The sequence below is a fragment of the Lepisosteus oculatus genome, chromosome 15 (assembly GCF_040954835.1).
Source record: "Lepisosteus oculatus isolate fLepOcu1 chromosome 15, fLepOcu1.hap2, whole genome shotgun sequence".
In the NCBI taxonomy this organism is placed as follows: Eukaryota; Metazoa; Chordata; class Actinopteri; order Semionotiformes; family Lepisosteidae; genus Lepisosteus; species Lepisosteus oculatus.
The window spans coordinates 27,477,059-27,499,063 of NC_090710.1; the positions used below are offsets into that span (position 1 = coordinate 27,477,059).

A 22,005-nucleotide genomic window follows, 5' to 3' on the forward strand; every position below is an offset into this window, starting at 1 on the left:
ATTTGATTATACGCTTCAGACTTTACAAACGACTTAACTGTGACATTTGAAGAACCGATTTAATTGTAGAAAATATATGGCTTCTCAACGACAAATATTTTCAATAAAGAGATTATGAATAAGATTAAGATGATGTCACTAATATATTTGGGAAGAGTATATGTGCTCTAAACTCACTGTACTTACAACAACAGCATGATCCCTATCCTCCTCTGTATTAAAGTAATACATGTGAGGTTCTAATCACAAATGACATAAGAGTATGCAAATTAAATTTCCCCTGCATAAGTCAGAAAAGCAACATGGAAACAAATACTATACCTCAAATAGAATTTTATTCTTTAGTATGTACACATATAGACAAATACACCACCATCTGGGTTCCTACGTCCTGATGAGCAATGAATGTGTTCCTTTGGAAAGACAGGATGTGACAACAAGCTTACTTTAATCAACAGCTAGATGTCAAATAAGCTACTGAGCAGGACTGTATTGAGAGCTTCCTGTGTCAAGTATTAGAGAAAGAGATCAGTGAGTGCCATTAACGAAAAAACACAGAAATCTCTTAAAAAACACAGGCCCTTAATGACAATTCAAAGGTCATGCCCTTTGTGCGGTTTCTTCCTCTTTAAAAGAGTGAGTTTTTTCTGGAAATAAAATATTTCTCAAAACCCATATACAATCTTGCAAAAGAAACTGAGAAAGTCCTTACCTAACAGAAGAGTGACTCACAGAAATCCTTCTTGGAGACTGACAAAGTATGATCTCAGGTTATTTATACACTGTAACTTGTTAGATTCCAGTACAGAGACTAGTTTATGTCCTGAGAAATGTCTATGCCAACACTGGCAAAATACAGTAACCTTTCTATAAACACTTCAAGTCAATGGCTGTCAAGTTGTTTAATCAACATCTTCCTCCTTCCACACATCATTTTCATGTAGCTTTTAAAGACACTTAATATAGACATTTAAATGCAACAGGTGAAGGATTTATTCTACTAACTACATTTTCAACACATCCTGTTAGACAGAATTTCATATTTGTAATAATCTGTCACACAACATTCCACTTTTTCCCCCCTGCACTCAATGAACAAGGAATAAATACTAAAGAGCAGCAACAGGACACTGCTAATGTTCGAGAAAATAAATAAAAAAAAGTTTTCAGCAATTGTACCATGAAAAAGGAACAGAAGTGGCCACTGTCTGCAAACCAAGCTTCAATACCACAACCATTAAAGTAGGATTTTATGTTGTTTTGTCCCTTTGAGGATTTTCACCGTCTTCAAACTATTCAGAAAATTAGGGCACAGGCCTCTAGTTAAAAAGTTCCTTTATACAGGATATTTTTTCTATCATTCCCTTCATTGTATCCTGTCCCCCCAAAAAAGTCTCCCTTTAGCATAACATCAGATTTAAAAAGCTCTTGGAGGTCCCTTGGCTGTTTCCTCACGTCAGCCAATCATCAATCAGGACTCAGTCATGGTGCACTGTAGATTCTCTATCCTTCTTTCCAGGTCTTGAATACAAGGCATGATCAGTTTGCTCTGTGTCCAGGCTATTTTGAATCTGGAAGGAAAGAACAGGACTCAGTTTCAGCAGTTTTATTTAATTCTGATTAATCTGATCTTGTTTAGTTTGGGACACAGTTTAAAACACATTTAGTCCCCCGAGGAGGCAGAAAAAGTGGAATCAAAGTGCTCAGAACACCAGGGGATAAAGCGAGTTGCCTGACAACACCCCGTACGTATGCGTCATTTATTATCGAGTCAGAAAACTGGGGGGGGAAAAACCTGAGCGTAAAAATATTTTTATCTTGACTCAGTATCTTCAAACATGGAGAAATGAGACAAATTAAGGCAAACCTATTGTTTAACCTTGAGAAAAATAAGAGGACTTCTCCAAGTACACGGTAATTAACAAGTTTGGTTTAGGGCTGTAAAAGACTTCTCGGGCACAAGAACCTCAGCACTTATTTCAAAACAACTCAAAACAGAAAAAGAGAAGTGAAAAAGACCAGCCACCCTCAACCTACCGCCTTCTCAGCTCCAGACATTTTGCCATTCCTAGGCCGCTGTGTTGCAGGGCCGCTGAGCACTGAGCGGCCAGTGTTCTGTAGCACTGCTCTCTCAGGCCGTTGTGGCTGCTGGTGTCCCACTGGGGGAGCTCACTGGTGAACCTCCAGGCTGCCAGCCCATACTCCACGGCAGCTTCCCACATCTCGCTCTGCAGCAGCAGCCTGCCCCCTTCGAGACATGTTTTCTAGACGAAACAGCAGAGGGAAACGTCACTCGATGCCATTCTTGTGACCGGTACTTCTTCCTGATTCGGTTTCTACGACAGCTGGCACTCTCCAAACTGCCTGTCTCACGTCAACATGGAGCCAGGGGCGGCGGCTCACATGTGACAGCCTAGTTCCTCTCTTTCCTCATTAGCTGGAACCTCCCCTGACAAAGTGAAGCCGTGTGCCTGTGCAACGCCAATAGAATCGGGCCTCACTGACCTGCGATGCCTGATGAACACACTGTGGAATTCTGCAACACATCAAGTACTGCACAGACATGGACGGAGTCCGTATTGAGGTGCTTATTTATTTTTTGGCATTATGGCCACAATTGCATTTTGTTCCTGGGGGACTACAGTAATCGTTGCATACACTACTCGCCCTGGGAGCCTGGAGAGACAGCCTGAGCATGTCACTGATCCCCAAAAAACTGTTAGTAATTTATGAAAAGATGACAAGAGGTGGACAGGCCGTAACGGCGAAGAGTTATTCTGGGAATGATGGACGGGAACAAAATGGAACCAGAAAAAGACAGGGCCTCGGGCCACAAGACAGGGGGAGAGCAGAAGGGTAATTAAGTAATTGGAGGATTCTGAATGGCCATCACAGGAACCATGAATGATTAACAGTGGCTGGGACCAGACTGACTATTTCAAGACACACCATGCGGACCTACAATCAGTGTCGTATGCAAGGCAGTGGATGAAGTTGAAAGGATTCTTTTTTTGGGACAAGTTTAAAAAAAACTAGCCGTTACACCATTGGCTATTCCAGGAGAAACGGGATCTTCCGGAACAATCTACAAGAAGTGTTTGTTCAATGTTTAGGGTACTTTTCTTTACTCAAAATGGCTTTTTACAATGCTGCCAGACATTACCTGATTCATCTCTGATGCTTTTCCCTACACTCCCTAGGAATAAAAGTGAAATTGCATTCATACATAATGTTTAAGGTACTAATAATTTAATAAATTTGCCACCTCTAAATCCTTGTGATGGTACCTGTGCGTGTTTTGTTTTACCACAGTCTCTATAGGTTTAATTGAAAAAAAGCTTGCAGAGTGAACTTCTAAACTTAAATATCTAGTGTCCTTACATACAGTTTGCCTACAGCAAAAATATCTACACAACAGGCTATAAAAATTAAGTTATTGTATATATGATGCACTGAAAATGCAAATGAAAGACAGACAAGAATTGTAAAATTGGTTACATGTACTACTTACAAGTAGGGCAAAGTATTATAAAAAAACGCTTTGTTTAAATGTACAGATACCTAAACCAATTGTAGTTTCCCAAGAATTCATATCAATGTCCTGCTACATTGATATGATACATTGGCAGAGTCAATCCTGAAATAGAACAGACTAGATCTAGGACTTGAGGGAATTTTTGTTTTATACTGATGTTGACAGCTAGTCATATCTTTCTGGGATAGATAAAGCATGAGCAAGATATAATGTAAAAATAGAAATTAGAGCCAGCAAGTCCCAGAATCCATTAGGCAGAGGCAACACATACCACAATAGCTTAAAAAGACAATGTGGAATTCCCACACACAACAAAATCACTAAGGACGGGATCGGATCTGCAAAGTGAGAACAGAAATATAATTCTCAAGGTAATGCTGTTGAAAGTGTGCCAAAACAAAAAATTGTGTAAAGGCGTAACACATGTCTTGGTAAATAAAAGGGATTAAATGAAAATGGAATTCATTTGGGTTCCACAGAGATCCTGATCTTCGCCGGCTCTATGGCATTTGCCCAGGAGTGTTTCAGTTCCAATCCAGTGCCCAGTCTCGGACAGCCGGGGACCTACTGGGGCTGCTTATGAGATCACTGACCTTAAAAGCCACGAGGTGGGGGTAGGCCTTCCTGTAGCAGTGGGCATCTCGGTTGGAGCCCAGGCGGGAATAAGGGATGGAGCGGTACACGTGTGTCTTTTTCAGCTGCAGGTTTTCCTTTAGGAGCTTCAGGTCTGGACGCGAGGCCGGGGGGCTCCTCTCCTGCGCCACGGACGAAAGGCAAAACGTCACGTAACCGGAGCGGACTGACGGAACACACCAAAAAAAAAAAAGAAGATTCGCCCACGCGAAGATGGCCCACGACTGAGCTGGCAAAGTCTCGTTGTGATCTGGACTGGCATGCGGGTGGGTGCGGCAGAAGGTCTCCCCAAGTCACACAGACACTCACCTCTTCCAGTAGCATCAGGGAGCTGACCAGGTTCACAAGCTGCTCCCGAGAGAAGGCCATCAGCTGGAGCTCCTTCTTCTGGTTGAGTTTCTGCTTCTTTATGCAGGACTTCACAGCGCCTAAGAAATAAGCATGGAAGGGTCATGACAGGGGTCTTCCAACCCACCCCCTGGACAGCCACAGGCTGATAAGCACCAGTCATCCTAAACTAAAGACTCAGAACATCCACAGATTTGGAACACTAACATTTCTCGCAAATCTTTAAACAAACCAAGCAAGTAAGTTGTTGAACGAAAGGAACCCTTGAGAGCTAAAGACTGTTGTTTTCAACTATAAGCAACTTAATTTAATTATTCCTGCAACTGATCACAAATGACGAATTCCAGATCTTTAAAAACCAGCAGTGTAATGGTCACCTTTAAAACCAACCGGACTGCGATTCAGGGTTGGGGACTACATTATACCTTCAGATTTGTGTGGCTATGGTTCAGGATGAAATAATAATGGGGGACTATGGATTGAACTACAAAAGAACAAACTGCTTCAAATGCTTTAAGGTCTAATATCCATGATTTTACTAGACATAAATTAACATGATTCAGGCCAGATGAGATAATAAGAGCAAATTGTACGGTTTTCAGCTTGTGAAAAGCAAAGCGAAGTACATTTGCTTCTCAACTCCCCAGCAACAACAAAATAATGTATACGCACAAACTGAAGAATGATTGGAAACTCTACATTTATAGTTGGAGGCCATAACTTACCTGACAGGCCTCGTTCCTCTGTAGCTAGGCTCTTATTCTTATAGGGCGATGATCCCATCCTGTAATTCAATGCTTCGAAGTAGGATCTTCTTATATGAGCTGAGATAACATGAAAATTATTTTTCATTAATAACCTCTAGATAAGAGCATACACTCGATTCGCAAGAATTTTAAAAGGAAAAAAAGCTGAAAACACCATTTAGAAGTATACGTCAAGTTCCCCTGAAGAAGCTGTTGACCCAGTAAGGTAAAGCACAGGGACACCAGGTAAAATATCAAAAGTGAACAATCCTTCATAAGACGTAGATTTATGTATTCTTGTCTTTGTTCATAAAACAATATTAACATTTAGAAGGGCGTAACTAACTCGTGGTAGATTAATTTGCCCTAACTTTAAAATATTATAAAATGATTTTCAGTAAAAAAAACCTAGAATGGTTCACAGGGTCTTGTCATTTTGCTGATGAGACAACAACGTCCAAATGCACCCGTCTGCAGTGTAACACGCTGTTAACAGCAGTAGGAAAAAAGTCTCATCACATAGCAAATGAAAGAACTAGTGCGCGAAATAACTTCCTGATGTAAACATTTCCTTACAAACACCAGCTACTGACCATTATTAACTGAGAAGTGTTTGGAAGATGCGCAGAGTTAATTTATGTTCACATAAAACGACACGACCTTGGTCATTGTCCCAGTTGGTGGGAAAAAAGGGGCTCACGTCATCCTCAGCCCTACCGGCGACGATGTAGATTACCTAAGGGCATATCTTCCTCTTAAATATATATGTTTGATAACTAACATAATCATACAATCGCAAACGTCGTGACGTCCAATTTCGAGTCGTCTTCCTCGAAAAGCAGATACATTTAAGGCCGTAAAGACCGCTCGCTGCAGGTAATGTCCTCACCCCCCTCCCCCAAGATGCACCAGGAATGGAGGGAAACAAAACTCCTGTCTCTTACTTCTTGACTTCATCCGAAAGGGGGGAAAAAAAGATTGTCTTTACCTGTAATTTTTGGTTGAGGTGCAGGAATTTCAACCAGGACTCGTCTCTCCTGAAAACCTGTTGCCATCATTTTAAAAAAAATAAATAAAAGTAAACCTGCCTTAAACTAAAAGCAAAATATAGGAGTTTCTCGCAATGTTTTAGCAAGACACCATGCACTGTTAAAGATACATAAAAAAACAAACCCTAACTTTAGCAGGATTAATTTTTTTCTGTTTTTACGCATGGGGAGCCCACCCCTGTGCGCCCTTTTCAGTCCCAAATAATTTCCATTACAATGTGACAAAATAAAAAAGACCAAATAACAGATCCACGTGTTTCTCTAAATTCGAAACCCCGAGCTTACGCTGGTTTTCTGTGCATGATCTCTAAGCTCTAAGACCTGCACTGCTAATTCCCGCTTGCTGACCCTCGCCTACCCATCTCAATGCTGTACCTCTGCAACACTTGCTCTGCAGAAAAACACAACGGCACCTTTCCAGCCGGCAGGAGGAATTTCCCGCTCGGGCGTGGCTACAGATCGGCGCTCAACCTGATTGGGTCCCTCCACGGACCCGCTTCAACCTGATTGGGCAGCGCCCCGGCCGCACTGATCGCTCATTGGTTGAGCTGCCGGCGAGCGCTGTAGTCGCTCAGAGACTAGAAACCGCGAGTCTTCATTTGGGGAGGAGACAATACTGGTTTCGTAGTGAAATGTTACTCTTTCTGATAGTTCCACCGTATTTACGAAATTGGTCACCTGTTAAGAGTACGGGTATAATTAAAGGTAGATAGATGCCTTGTGTAATCATGTGCTACGACTCGAAAGCTAACAAAGGGTGATTGTATGCAAGAAAATACAAATCAAATGTTTGTTTTCCGATCATTACTTCTGGTTAGAGATTATGTGAATTAAAATGCTTGTTTTAGTCTAGTTAATAATCAAGTTACTGATATAGTCAAAGACCAAAACCACCCTGTGAATGGATTATTTTAATCTTCCTTCTGGTAGAAGATTTAGAAGTAGAAATCCCAGAACCTCTAAGTTCAAATAAAGCTTCTACTTTACAGCCAAAAGACTCCTAAGGTCTACCCTTTAAATCTTCACCCACTTACACCCCACTGGTTTTGCACTGAACTGAAAATACTAACTGCTGAATTTTGCACACAGCTGTTATCTAAATGTTGGTTAAAACGATAGCTGCTACCCTGCTCCTTTCTCTGATTCTGATGCCATTTGTTATGTCATTTTCCAATTTAATGTTGTCATATTGTATTTCATTTGCCATGTGAGGAAAACACACAAGTAAGCATTTCATTGTACTCGGGGTCATATGATAAAAAAACTTGAACTTCAACGTAGTTGACATGCAGACTTTAAAAAATGTTGGTGAACGGTGGAGGTAATTATTCTTCACGACACGAATTCAGAGGCAGAGACTCATCTATATACATCAGACAAAATATCAAAGGTGAAACGTATCTAGTTTTACGTATAATGTCTATGTTTTGACTGTCCTCGTTTTTGTGCATATTGGTGTTTATTCCGATTTCATATGATTTAAAGCAATTCACGTTTTCTCAAAGCAAAACTAAAAGCACTACAAACTTTCCTCTATACCCACGTGTTGGGTTTTAAACATTAGAGACAATCTTTTGTTTTAACATCTGCATTTCCAATATTTTTTTTACAAGGGATGTTGCTCACGTACATTTAAAAAAATATACATTTTCCTTTTTAAGATTTGCCATGACGACGTAAAACTCGTTTTGGATGAATATATATTTTTTATACTGTATATTACATTCATATGATTAACGCGGGCTTTCTTGAATCTGCCGTTACGAAAAAAAAAACACCTTCCTTCATCAGCGGTAATTTTGGTTTGAAGATGGGAGACGAACTGGGAGATGAGTGGTGGCAAGGAAATAATAATTCAGGTAAGTCACAGATATGCACGTTTATTTTTGGAATCCTGTTTTTTTTACATAATACTGCTACAATAAGTTGTTATTATGGTCTTCATCTTTTCTTGCGAGGTGTTCCGTTGGCTGCTACTGTTTGTATCCAACTGCTGGGACAAGCACTCTTGAGACAAACTAGCTGATTGTGACTACTGTGCTGTCTGGGTTTAGTAATTGTATTTTGTGAGCTCTAGAAGTAATTTGTACAGTATATTCTAAATGGGGCGTTGTTTGATATAGAAATCGTCGCTTACCAGAACATTATCGGTTTATAGTGCAAACTAAACCACACAGGAATAGCTCGTGTGGCTCTGATCGCAATGCATTATGGTATCTGTAGTCTTGCGATTTCACTTCCCGTTGCGGCGTTAGGCGCCTTGTAAATTTACTGCTTTCCCAATGTCTTGCTTTTACAGTGTTTAACTAATACAGAACGGATTTCTCTCTCTGAAGAATATTCACCTTTTACGAAAGTGTAATTTTAATATTCAGTGCCAGTTAGTAACGTTGAGTATCTGCGTCAGTGTGCGCAGGCTGTAAATGAACAGGTAAACTTTAACCTGTTTAACGTTTTACCGTGAAGTTTATTTCATGCTGAAATGAAAAGTGTCTTCACATATCAAGAAGGCTCCACAGCCGAAACGTAGTCTCTTTTCCTTTCAGCATGGAATAAACCCATAAAGATTTCATTATTAAAATATGGTAGTTGAGATACCGAGCTATAGACAGACATGTAGATGTACTAAATAGTGTACACAAATAATGCAATGTTTTATAAGGTAACGTGTGATTTGTTGATATTCATGGTAAACAGACAGAAACTGCCCAGCAGATGACGCTGTTGTACAGCTTTGTTTTATCTTTAAGACTGCTAAAAGATTCGTCTTAGTTCTGATTTATGAATTAGAATTTTATTTCAGAATTCTAAAAAAGACTTTTGCTTTCATTGTGCAACAATTTAAATGCCATTTAACTTTTTGTTTTGATATAGTTTATTATTCATTAGGGTTGCATTAATCCTTCATCTCATGAGCTATTGCAGTGTGGCAATTGCTATATCTTACATTTTTGTATAACTTACAGTATTGTTGTAGTCTACATGTTTTGTTACTCTTCTTTATTCTGTCACTTTTCCATGTATTTTTTTACAATTCAGTCATTTTTTTCTAGTTTATTTTTCATGGTGTCCTTAAAGTGTGCTCACAGTGCTACACGTACAGATGTATAAAACGTAGCTCCTTGCTATAATATTCAAATCCTTCCTATAGTATTTTGCGAAGTTACAAAATGATGCAGATGCTTTAAATATATATATATATTATTCATAACTGGAGTCCTTAAACTCAAGACTTCTAATGGGTAAGATAACTTACAGTAAAAGTGAACATAAACAAAATAAAAAAATAAAAAATGTTGATTGCGTAAGTATTCAGTCCTGTGAACTCAGTATTTGGTGGGAACATTTTGGCAGCAATTAAAATTTCTGTTTAAGTCTCTACGTGCTGTGCATATTGACTAGGTGCAGTGTTTGCCCATTCCTTGTATAATAAAGGTTTTTCAGCAGTTTTTAAGACTTTCCATAGATTCATGATAGGCATCTGGGCTACTCAAGGGCAGGCAGTCACTTTTTCTGCTCCAGCGTGGCTTTGCCTTTGTTGCTTTGGGTGATTGTCCTGATAAAAGCTGCATTTTTGTGCCAGTTTTAGGTCTGAAACAAGTTTTCCTCTAGAATTTGCCAGTAGGTTACTCCATCTATGTTCCCATCAGTCTTGACAAATTTCCCATTTCCTGCTGCCGAGAAATAGAACTAACATCACTTTATTAACCTTTAACAATTTCTTGCATTAGGAATTGTCTTTTCGCATACCCCAGCTTGCTCTCCATGAGGCACACAGACAGGGAGAGAGCCAGTGGTCAGAGTGCAGGGTCAGCTATTGTACAGTACCCCTGGAGCAGTTGGGGTTAAGGGCCTTGCTCAGGAGCCCAACGGAGTAGGGATTTGTGGCTGCGGGATTTGAACCTGCAACCTTCCAGCCACAGGCGCAGATCCTTAACCACATAGCCACCGCTCCGCCCCAAACATAACACTGTATCATAATGTTGCCACCATCATGCTTGACATGTTTGAAGTATCACTTATTGCTTTGAATGTGTGGAGTAGGTTGTGTACAGATCCTACAGATCCTCTAGGGTGTTTTTTTCTCTGCTACAAACATAGACTTTGTCCAGCACCTGGCTCATTTATTATATGGTGTCTATATTGCCACCAGTCCATATAGAAGATGTTGCTCCGAATTGATCATTTGACCTTCTGAAATCACATTGTTTTGGATGTGAATAAGCTGTTAAACTGGGACCACAATGTTTTATGATATAGAATGTATGTTGGATGGATCCTTACTGCAGTTCGCAATATATTAACAAAGAGACATTCAATGTTTATTGTGGAAGAGTATTTCCAGGCAGGCCTTGCATGATGTGAAGAGAAAATGCCAAACACTTTAGTTCTTAATTAAAAAGACTTTTAATACCATACATGTTGTTATATGAATGTTTGTACAGCCAGGAAAATGTTGTTCACCATCTTAAACAGAATAGACTTCATATGGTAGTATTGCTGCATAACATTGCTATTGCACCCAGTCCTCCATATTCACAAGGGATATGTTCATGAACTGTCCATGGATAAAGAAAAAAAAAAACAGACACTGGGAAAAAGCTTTCCTGTACCATATATAAACCATGGGAATACATTATACACTGTGCAAATTGGCATAAATATATTAAATAACAAAAGAACATGACCGATAATAGTGCTGCACAGTTTTCTGTATAAAAAGGAATAGTATGAAATTGAACATACAGCATGTTCTTTAATAGTTTCTGAGTGCAGCGATCTTCAGGAAGATGTGGTGAGACTCCAGTACATGATTGTTCTTGATGGTGTGAAGACAGTGGGGATTTGGGAATCTGATGGTGAAGTTGGTGGTGAAATGATGCTGTGGTACTGTGTTGTGACGACGCATTTTCCTTTGTTTTGTCAAGGGTAAATTGATTTTTACACATATAATTCCCCAAAAATGGCAGTGAAGTACCGCGGGCACCCTTACCCATGTGGAGCGATGAAAGACCTGGGATGCATAAAGAAATGCAGGATGGTGGGAAACTGTGATGGGTACCAAGGAGAGAAACATTCGTGCAAGAATTGTGAATTGAGCTTTGGGCCTCTGAGAATGCTGTAAAGCCAGGCTTGTCCTAACACTGCTACCGAATTGCAGATGGAGAAACTGCTGATGTGGGGGAGGGGGTGTATATGAAAACTAGGCAAGTGTTGATCTTAAAGGTGTTGGAGATTAAATCCTGCATCATTAAGTGTATTAATGTGTCCCTTGTCTAATGTTAATTTTATGTCTTCATACAGTAATGTATTAAACTTGAAACTGAGATGTTAAAGACTTGATATCTATATACTGCTAAGTCATTCACTTGCATCTCTTGCTTTGCTTTGCTGCAACCCCAGACATTAGAGATTATCCTATATGTTAATACATGTTATGTATTTAGCACCTTCCTGTGAATCAGATTCCATGGCACATATAGTACATGTTGTAGCTGCAGAGATCCTTTGTTTAAGGATTCCTGTGGGAGTTTCGGGGGGGAAAAAAGCAATACTGAACCCTGCATTAGTCCCTGTCCATCCATTTTCAGTACCCGATTTATCATTAGAGGAGGCTCGTGGTGAGTGGGAGCCTAGCCCGGCAGGCGCAGTACGTAAGGGGGCGGACTGGACATCGCGTGGTTCAAGCACACAGGCACGAGCTGGACAGCAGGTCTTCGCACCGTGAGAGGAATTCGAGAACGTAGAGGAAACACACGTGGACACGGGGAGAGAATGCAACTGCACATAGAAGGCGCCGCAGCTAGGAGTCAGTCCCAGGACCCAGGGGCTATGAGGAAGCTGCACTAACTACTGTCATGCCACAATGCTGCACTGTTATCCAGCTTTTTTTTCTTACTTTTGCAGGAATAAAATAGCAAAAAGGAGTTCAAATTTTGGCGGATCCATGTCTTAAAGTGGGGTCTTTGCCAGCGTGAGGAAGGCTGTGAAGATAGTTTTTGCATTGGCCTGGGTTGACAGTGCCGCTGGTTATTTTAGCGGAACTGCAGCCTTTCGGTTTGGGAATCCTGGTGGGGCCTGGCTGGCGGAATGCTTCTGCAGGGATCTGGGGGAAAAAAAGGAAACGATAGTCAATAAATGACGAGATTGTCTGTCCAAAGACGTATGAGGCAAAGGTTACTGATGAAGGTCCTGTGCCTGTGAAAGTTCTTAGAAATTAAAGTGGAAAAGCATGGTATATACTACGGAAATCAGTTGATAAATGTACTGTGAAGTGTTTCTGACTGGCCAGAAATAAAATAACAGAAGCTTGGACCTTTTGTTGCTACGACAGAGCTGTACTACAAAATCAGGATGCGCTGGCAGACGTGTCAGACTTATTGTGCTGCTTCCTGCTGAAAAAAAGAAGAAAGAGAACACAACGTTTCGGCCGTGGAGCCTTCTTCAGGTGTGAGCAACCTGAAGAAGGCTCCACGGCTGAAACGTTGTGTTCTCTTTCTTCTTTTTTTCAGCATGGAATAAACCTATTACTTGTTCCTTTGCAGCCTACGCATGCTGACGCAGCTACCCACCTGACTTATTGTGCTGCTGGCCTGGCAGCTGTGATGCAGTGTCAAAGGATGGGTTTGCACTGCTAGCCACAATGGATTAGCTAGCTACCTTTGCAATCTGCTACATCTTTGCCCAGAAAAGCAACAACTCATCAATCTAGCATTGATTGGACAGTAAACTGACAGCTCGAGCAACAGAACTCATTGGGGCCCTAACCCCTATATGTCACCTGGCTAAATTCCACTCTGGGCTTCTGCACTCTGGTCTCCCTGAAGTGTCCCCATTATTTCAATCGTCGTAGCAGTTTTGTCAGCTCCTGAAAGTTGCTTTGGGATTGCGACTGGACTTTTGAATGCAAATGTGGAAAAACATGCACTCTTGGGAAAAAAGTGAACATTAAAAAACACTTTTATTAAAATAAACTTGCTTAAGGACAGCATATCGTGTGCCTGTTTTATAACAGCCTCTAAAAGGGGAAATGTATTATCCTATAGAAATGCCAAATTAACGAATTGCACCAATGGACTCTCATCTTGCTGTATTGTACAAATTATGTCTATGGATTCCTTTTTTCTGATTCCTATAAACTTGCTCACAATGTCAAAATAATGAACGATGATTAAAAATATCTTGCCTTGCACTTATTACTAGCTGGTTTAAGCTCCTTCTCCCCAGTGACCATGAATTGGGTGAAGCAATTAGAAAATGGAAGGATCAATTAAAACATACACACTGTCTTTAAAATATACAGAATATGCAGTATTATATTCCTTTTAGAAAAAACATTTTCCATGTGCTCAGGCTTTGTAAACCACCTGGCTAGAGGCTGGCCTGTCACATTAGCATAACTATTTTTTCCCACCCAATCTCAAAATCTATTGCTAGGGGCAGCTTTTTATGAATGCAGGTAGTTTTTTTTTCTTTAAAATGTAATAAAATACCCATAAACCCTGTGTTCAATAGTCCCATATATTTGTCTGCACTTAGAACTAACTCGGGAGCAGATTTTTATTGGCTTGGTGTGGCAAAGAGTGAGCCAGTCAGCCATGGTCAAGTTGTGCTGGCAGCCAAAATCAGAAATCATTCTGTTAGACCACTGGTCTTCAACCATAGAGAGAGTTTCATTCCTTCAAGCCTTTTTTAGGTGTTATCATTTTTTTATGTTCACTAGTCCTTTGTACAGTTAGCTAGCTGTATCATTGCTTTGTTTACGAAAGGGTTACTTTAGTGTGTTTCAGCTCCATTCAAGTACTGAGTTGTAATTTTTTAAAGGAACAAAGAAGTATTGCTTCAGTTAACAACTCGTGGAATCTGGTTCAGTCTAAATGCAGTTAAACTGAACTGAGGAGCAGTGTAGTAGGTGCCACTTTTATAGTGCTCACTAATTTGGATTCTCTTTTAATAACTTATCATTTTTGCATGGTTAAAGCATCTTCTAAAACGGGGCATTTCAACCCTGGTCGAAGAGGACTACTGTCACCATCTGCTCAAGAAATGGGGAAAAAGATGTCAAACTGGTCCAACTAATCGATTAGAAAGTAAAAATGCACCGCTGATAGCTGAATTGTCATATTTGCAAGCAAACATGTTGATGACTCATACCCTGTATTGTGGAGGAGAATGATTTTACTAAAAGAAAGTCATGTCTGTATTAATTTTCATCACTTGTTCTTAATGGTCATTGTCTTTTCCAAAGTTCATTTCCGGTCACTGCCACAATAGATTGAGCATGATGAACCACATATTTGAGTCATATCCTTTGTGTGTTCTCACTGAAATCTCAATTATTCTCTCCAGCAGCACCATAATTGTTGAAAAACATATCTTGTCTTTCTCGAAACATTCATTCACATGAAACAAAATAGTATAGTAGTCATGCAACTAGCATTCTTGGGACCACTAGCATCTGTGCATGGTTACTGTGTAGAATGCAGGCCTCAATTATTCTGTCTTTGATTCACATGATATTGTGTTTGGTTTGTGTTTTATTTCTCAGTAACGAAGATCATTTTAGGCTTAAAAAAAAGGGACAAGAGTTGAATAGTTTGGCATAATTTGTGAGAGTGCATCGGAAATGCAGCCATGAGGTTTATATTACTGCACTGTTTACCGGATAATCAACTTAAAAGTTCATTTAATGGTTTGCTTCTACACAGCCTGCTAGTGATGTCAAACTGGAAAAACGTCCTTTTAGACTTTGTTTAGAATACAGATTCACTCTGCCTATTTTTCTTATGACATGCACAAAATTCCTCTCCCAATATGTCAGCACTGGACTTGTTTAATTTATGGGAAATACAAAATCCTACCCCAGAATGTTTGTTTCATTTTCTCCGAATGATTAAATTTAGTTTTTCAGCTCATGTTTTTTATGTTGACATTATTGATACACAGTGCCCTCCAGATTTATTTATATCCCTGCTGAAATTCATTTAATGAACTGCGGATGGGTCATTCCATATTAAATCAATCGCCTGTTGACCTCATCCCATTTGACTTCAATGAAAATTTCCATAAATATTTTCCATTAGGGAAAAATGGTTAGAGCAACTACTCAGGAGACAGAGGTGCTCAGAGTTTACCAATTTTTCACCCTTCACCCAACCATAAGACATTCATTTCCTCATTACTTATGAATGTGGCAGAATGATTTCCATATTATTTTAAAGTTTATAAACAGGAGAGACTACTTGCCAGACTACTTCATAATTCATGTAAAAAAATGGGGACATTGTTTGATCTATGTCCTTAATTATCACAAAATTCATAAAACTGATTCTCTTTGATAATTACATATGCAGTATTCTAGTTTAGACCCTTGTTTATGCATCTTCTGAAGTTTAACCACGTGCCTGCTTATATTTGTTGTAAATGTAAAAAGTCTGAGCTTATTCACATTTAAGTAGCCTCGGGTATCAACTCAAGGTGTGTAGCTATGCATTTGCTTATCTTGAGTGTTTATGTCATATGTAGTTCACGAGATAAACTGAATACCTCAGATGGATTTCAGAGTTTGGAACAGCCATTGCTTTGTGTCCCTGTTGGTATTACAGATAGAATAAACCACATCCAGTTATAATATACCAATAATACACATTGTGTGAAATTGACTCTACTTTTATTGGTTTCTTTAACACTACGTTGTTTCTTTGTCTTTCTTAGACTGAGCTACTCTTGCCAGGAAGAGCCTGTGGTGTATTCTGTTGTATGGGTATTACTGTTCCCAGGGAAACCAAACACAGTTGTTGTTTTGGGCCTGGCTCGGTGAACACCAGGACGTCACAGACACTGTTTCAGAGCAAAATGTAGTATCATCTTGCATGCAGAATATGTAGGCTTTGTTTAAAATCCATCCAGTTGCTACATATACTGTATTTCTGGCTGTTATATGCAATATCAGGGACGTTTTTTTCTAAACTCTGTCCATAACTAATTGTTATGCACAAAGCAATCTACTATCAAGAAGTATGAGTAGTTTTAAAATTTGGATTTCTGTTCAGCAGCGGTGTTTGCTGCCAAACTCTGTCAGCTATATCTCTTGGTTCCAAGCAGTTATTGTACAGTCTGTGAAGGTGCTGGCAGTGAAAGCCATAATTAATGTGTACATGCCATTTCTAGTTTTCCAAATTCTGGCAAACATGAACCCAGAAGGTCTGCTAACTTCACAAGGACCAGTGCAAGATCTTAAATTTTTGAATCTGCCACATCTTTACATGTTATAATATGGTCCAGAAAGGTGGCAAAGCTGTGGCCTTGGTGTCTCAGAGGTTTGAGAGCGTGTGAATATCGGATAAAAGTCTTGAAAGGTTATTTTTCAGCTGCTCTCTGGGATTCTGTTTGAATGCATCATTAATGCCAAAGAAGAAAACTTCACACAGAAGGCATGGTTGTCATTTCTGACTTTTCACGTGAAATGTTTTCGCAATGCCTGGTAATCAAGACTGACTGCACTGGTTTTTACCATTACACCTGCATATGTTGTTGTGGCCAGGTCGCATTAAAATAGCTAGATCCAATTATGCCTTTGTCTCTAAGCCTATTCTCTCTTCTTTGAGAAAGTGCTAATTGTTTAATATAATCTTTGTCATTGCTTTCTCACGTCACATCTGAAGAACCTGTTAACATGAATAAACTTTTGTCTTGTTTTCACTGCCTTCAGACAGAAGTGTAAATGTTTTATTCATCCACGTCTCTGGCAGTCCTCCATTTTTTATTTTATTTCTGTTTGTTTTATGTCCTACCATTGCCTTAAAAAAAAGTCAGAACTCCTGAGAGATAAAATAAAAGACTGAAATAAAAAACAGGAGTGAGGATCATTCTGACACTTCCTCCGCGAGACTGTCTGAAAAAGTATAATTGCCTTCAGCCTTCAGTGACTGTGAATACAATAAAACTACATACCGTTTGTGGTTTCATGGAGATTGATGAGGGAGATTTCAAATCGCTTATCTTTCACTTTGGTGGCAGGTGGAAAGAATACTTGATAAAGCTAAAGCACTGATTTGAAATAAACGGCACCTTGGTCTCCCAGTTTGTATGGGTTCTTCATGGTGGTTGTAAGGAACAAGGGGTCTTATTTCCAAGCTGCACAGATTCCAGTTTGAATCAATTTAACGGTTGGCATAGCCAGCTCTTTTTATATTGATATTGAGTCAGACAGTTTTTTTTTCCCTGTGGCTGTGTATGTGGACCATTTCACAAGCCTGCTGATAACGCAGCTGTTTTGACTCCATCCATGGTGGATGTTAAAAAGCCAGCTGTTCACTTTCTCAGACTGGCAAAGAGCTTAAATTGGATCACACTCGCCACATTATCAAGTGCCCGTTGCAAAAAAAAACTTTTGTTTTTTTTAAAAACTTTATTCAAGTATTTTGGACCAATAACTGATTTGCCATTCTTTGCTGTGTGATCCCTAAAAAAAGAAATGCATGCTTAAAGATGTGAATCACTCTGGTGCAGTTGTTATGACAAGTCTGTTTTATTTACTGTTATTATTTTGTTATGCTGGTGTTTTGAAACGTGTACTTAGCTGTCCTACTATATCATTACATTCATTGCCATAAGTACCCAGTTATAGGAGAGAAAGCACATTTAAGCTGTACTGTGATTTCTAACGTCTGAAATAAATTTCTGTTCACAGAAAAAAGTGCAATAAATGCTTCTAAAAGATTACAAGGGTTTTCATGTGAAGGAATGCCTCAGGAACACATATCAGTATTAGACATTCTTTAGTGAATAGTACATATTTACAGAAATTAGATATAAGAGAGTCTTCACAGTGTAGCTCATATCTGTCTGATCTTGTTTATAAGTACACACCTGCATGAATTTTTTGCTCTTCTGAAGCAGGTCTGTTAAAGGTCTGACTGCTTCTGTTCTCCAGAATTTGCAGGCCTTTCTCATTACCTAACCTTGGAATAAATCAAACCTTGACCACACCCACCAGTTGCCAAATTCAAACCTTTTACGTGATGGGCTCCCATGCCAGTAAGATGTCTATATTTTTATTTAACCTGGGCCTTAATCTCAGTTTATTTACACTGTGTCATGTTTTTGCTCATTCAGGTATCCAGTCAAACATGTAAACAGGTATTTTTAAACATCCCTTTGATCATGTCTCATGAAATAAAGAGTTTGGCTTGGTGCTTCACCTTTGCTCTGCAGTAGTGCAGTGTTTAATGCAGTATTTCATAGTCCAATGAATACTAAGACAGAAGCGGCAAGTGATGACCTCAGTTTGCTTTCATTAGACATGTTCCAAGCAGCATTTGGAAGGAAATCAATTTACTGAAATATGCGTTCAAGGTGCACAATGAAACCAAGTATAATTTGTATGTAAGGGAACTGAGATGCAGAAAATCTTTTAATTTTAGGAGGGGAGGTGGTCTAATCTCAAATTCAAGAGAGAATGGGTAATTGTTTAGTTCTACGTATTCATAGTGGTCTATTACTAGTATAGATATGTTAAAAATGTTTTAAAGCTTATTTACTACTATTGCTTTTTGGTAAATTTGAGATTTTTCAACACTGGTGGGATATCAGTGAGAAGTGTTTTATATACAGTATGTCTGTTGTATCACATTGCATGTCTAAATACACGCCAGTTGTGACCCATAGTTCTGTTGTCACCTCCAGCTGAAACCTAGAAACATTAGGTTTGATGTTTCAATTGTTCTTGGTTTTTCTCTTGGTCTGTAGTGGTTTCTTTTATTTAAAACCGCTTAATTCTCAATGTGGCTGCTAATTATAGGTCATGCCAAGAATGCATTGCTGAAACAACAGAAACCAAACTGATGAAAGATCAATAAACAATTAAGGGGCCTAATTTAAATAGTTTCCATTGCTTTACTTCTTGTGAAAACTACCATGTGAACAACTGCAATAAATGTTTACATTTGAGTTCTTAAAAAAGGTCTCCAGTTTTAAATTGTAATACTTTGGTGCATGAAGAGAACAGAAATAATGAGAATTGCTACAGTGTACTATTAAAGCGTACACTTAAAGTGTACTATTATTTTTATTTTTAGCTTAGTTTTATATTATAAACATGTATTTAGATAGTCCTAAATGTTAACATTTTTTTTAGTGTCTGAAATAGTTTTAGAAAATTGTATTCGGAGCATTATAACAAACGTTACACTTTGTTTATGCATGAATAAGAGGCAGGAGGGTTTTGAGGGACTGTAATAGCAGTTGACCTGCCACTAGAGGCTGTTAAATGCCTCTGTCTTGTAACTAGTTTCACTGGATGTCAATTATTTATTCTCTTATCAGTAAGGAGTGGATTTAACATTGTTATATGGGTGTTAATCATCTGTCTGGGTATTTAAAGGTAGTTAGTGGTTGTTGGATTTAGACTTGCAGTCTGGGGAAGCTACTGAGAGTTTAGATAAAGAGAAAAGGGGTTTCACTTCTGCGTTTCTGGCATTTAAGACTTATTAACTTTGCAACAAACCCTGGTGCACCTTGAAGTCATTGCCATTATGAGTATTTTGTGCTCTGACTGTTGCGTAACTGGTTGATTGGTTTTGTGCAGACCACACAGATGGACGTTGGAGAGAGAGGCGCAGACATGATAGAACAATACTCTTAATTGTTGTCTAGAAGTGACCGATTGATAGGGAGGTCCGAGTGTGATGGGCTGTGCAGGATTGTCCAATCACTACACAACGCCACTTGCAGGGATTGATGGCAGACTGATTGCATGGTGCTGTATTGATCGAGGATTGAAACCTTAGTCACTGTCTCTTAGTGTGGGTTCATTCAGCAGGTCTGCACATGTATAACAATGGCTTTCTTACGAAATGACAATCTTGACAGTTATGTGGTGGAACCCCTGCTCTCCAGGATTGTGCCCCTTTTTTTAAGATGGAATTTTGTACAGGATGTAAAGCTCAGGAATTAGACTAAAGGCACAGGTTTGTCCAGGCTATCGGAGGGTCTGTAAGAAATCCAACGACTTGTGAAATTGAATTAAATCTGTGCTTTCATCCTTCGTACGCATATGTGTTTTGTGACAGACATTGCCAAATCTTAGCTGTTCACATTTGTGCAGTAGGCTGCTGAAAATGGAAAGCTTCCATGGAAATGGAAAGTGCTGGAGCTTAACACTCCTTAATTTAGTCTTTTGTACATTTTTACAGGGATGTGATAATTCACCTAGAACGGAGATCATTCCATTCAAGACATATTAGGCTCTTAATAGATCATGACCATTTATGCTTGAAAAATGCCGTCACTTACCACATGAAACACGACTAAGATGGATTTAAGTTTCCTTGTGCAACAACGGGTAGGAGGCATCTCATAATCCAGTGTCAAAACATTTAAGATTTGTATTTCATGTTATATCTAGAAACAAACCCCGAAGGATTTCTCTGTTTTAACTTGTTTCCTTTAAAGTTACTAATGGTTAATATTTGTGTTGAGGCAGCAGTTTCAAGATATGGCTGTTTATGACATTTAACTGAGCAAGTAAAAGAATTTCATTAGCTTCAGATTGTGCCTCATTGTTTGTTTTATATGTGAGTCAATGGCATTGATGTGGTGTTTTCAATGTTTAGTTTACGTGTATTCTATGTTTAATTACCCTGTTTATATAATTGCCTACACATTTCATGTTGCTGACTTGAAGCACGCTATCAGGAGCAAGCTTATAGTAAGGTTGAAAGGCTTTATTCTGTTGTTTGTTTTGTCAGGGAAACATATTTTGAATATTACTGCTATCTATAACTTAATTTGTCTTTCTTGGTTTTGACAGTTGTTTTAGCATCCCATGACAATACAGTCATAGGTCAGATTCATTGACTGTTCAATAGCAGTAAGCATGATAAACAGGGTTGTGATGATACCTGCAGATAGTTGTGAGTTTTCACATGTGAAGGAAGACATTATGGAAATGTCAGTAATGTTTGCTGCCTTTTTATGATAGTGTATTATTAATACCTTTCTATTTATGATTTTAAAAGTTTTCTCAAGGGAGAATTTGAATACATAGACACACACCAAGGTGTACATTAGAATATTTTGTTTTGCACTATGCACATGACCACTAGTTGACTGTAACAGAAATTCTCCTGCTTGAAGATGACTTTGTTATGTCTTATCATAGTCTTATATTGAAGGAGAATGCCCTGTTAGCTTGCTACTGACTGCTTTTTAATGTGCATAGGATTCAAGTCTGTATTTCGGCTATATGATCTTGCCTGACACATTACATTAGCCTCACCAAAGAGGTAAAAAAAACATCCCTTGAATTTAATAGGCTTTACCAGCCTTGGGGGTTAAGGCTTAAAAAAGGAACTATGCACTTTGCCCTCAATGTAATGCATTTGATATTAAACAGAAATAGACAATATTACAAAAGACAAGTACAGCAATTGTTAGAACCCCTACAAGGTATCTAAATAATGTGAATAAAAATTGGGTGTAAGATCACATTGAATATACTGTCTAGAAAAAAAAAGACTTAAGTGTTTGTGTTAAGACATCAAGTTCCTCAACTACTAGACAAGGGTAGAAGTACAAATGAAAAGAGAATATTAGGATATACAGTTACAGTTGTTCAATATATTAATCCAGATATGTTGTTTCAGGGTTGTAAATAATACTTGCAAGCCTCATTTGGAAAATAAAGGACAAT

The 22,005-nt window shown here is 38.9% G+C and overlaps 3 protein-coding genes across 7 annotated transcripts in view; 1 reads left to right on the forward strand and 2 right to left on the reverse strand.

Moving 5' to 3' along the window:
* Positions 1 to 316: 316 nt before the first annotated feature.
* On the reverse strand, positions 317 to 6,895 carry LOC107079485 (uncharacterized). 3 transcript variants are annotated; one of them, XM_015364057.2, is made up of 7 exons: positions 6,670 to 6,895; positions 6,251 to 6,307; positions 5,242 to 5,340; positions 4,478 to 4,596; positions 4,129 to 4,290; positions 2,038 to 2,264; positions 317 to 1,571 (listed from the first exon to the last, which is right to left on the reverse strand). In XM_015364057.2, exons 1-7 carry the CDS (start codon positions 6,671 to 6,673, stop codon positions 1,472 to 1,474), a joined length of 768 nt encoding a protein of 255 aa, XP_015219543.1. In that variant the 5' UTR covers positions 6,674 to 6,895; the 3' UTR covers positions 317 to 1,471. The 3 variants fall into 3 exon arrangements, with proteins under 3 accessions (XP_015219543.1, XP_015219544.1, XP_015219542.1); XM_015364058.2 differs by having other exon boundaries at positions 6,687 to 6,890; XM_015364056.2 differs by having other exon boundaries at positions 6,251 to 6,894.
* Positions 6,896 to 8,064: 1,169 nt separating this feature from the next.
* Positions 8,065 to 22,005, forward strand: part of cmss1 (cms1 ribosomal small subunit homolog) — a 133,475-nt gene continuing 119,534 nt past the window's right edge. Inside the window, exon 1 of one of the 3 annotated variants that reach the window (XM_069178861.1) lies at positions 8,065 to 8,170. In XM_069178861.1, coding sequence (XP_069034962.1) covers positions 8,122 to 8,170 — 49 coding nt within the window. In that variant the 5' untranslated portion in view covers positions 8,065 to 8,121. The remainder of the gene's footprint in view (positions 8,171 to 22,005) is intronic. The other 2 variants (XM_069178860.1, XM_069178859.1) reach the window with 2 other exon arrangements.
* Positions 10,695 to 22,005, reverse strand: part of filip1l (filamin A interacting protein 1-like) — a 110,510-nt gene continuing 99,199 nt past the window's right edge. The window contains exon 6 of the mRNA XM_006639180.3: positions 10,695 to 12,417. Within this exon, the coding sequence (XP_006639243.3) occupies positions 12,241 to 12,417 (177 nt within the window). The 3' untranslated portion in view covers positions 10,695 to 12,240. The remainder of the gene's footprint in view (positions 12,418 to 22,005) is intronic.

What these genes read in the sequence shown, in the direction of transcription:
- LOC107079485 (XM_015364056.2), bottom strand. Translation starts at nt 6,320, where the DNA reads ATGATGGCAACAGGTTTTCAGGAGAGACGAGTCCTGGTTGAAATTCCT. An exon ending in AGAGGAACGAGGCCTGTCAG is followed by an intron (nt 4,597 to 5,241) that starts GTAAGTTATGGC and finishes CTTATTTCTTAG; the next exon opens with GCGCTGTGAAGTCCTGCATA. An exon ending in TGTCTGGAGCTGAGAAGGCG is followed by an intron (nt 1,572 to 2,037) that starts GTAGGTTGAGGG and finishes CTTTCCTTCCAG; the next exon opens with ATTCAAAATAGCCTGGACAC.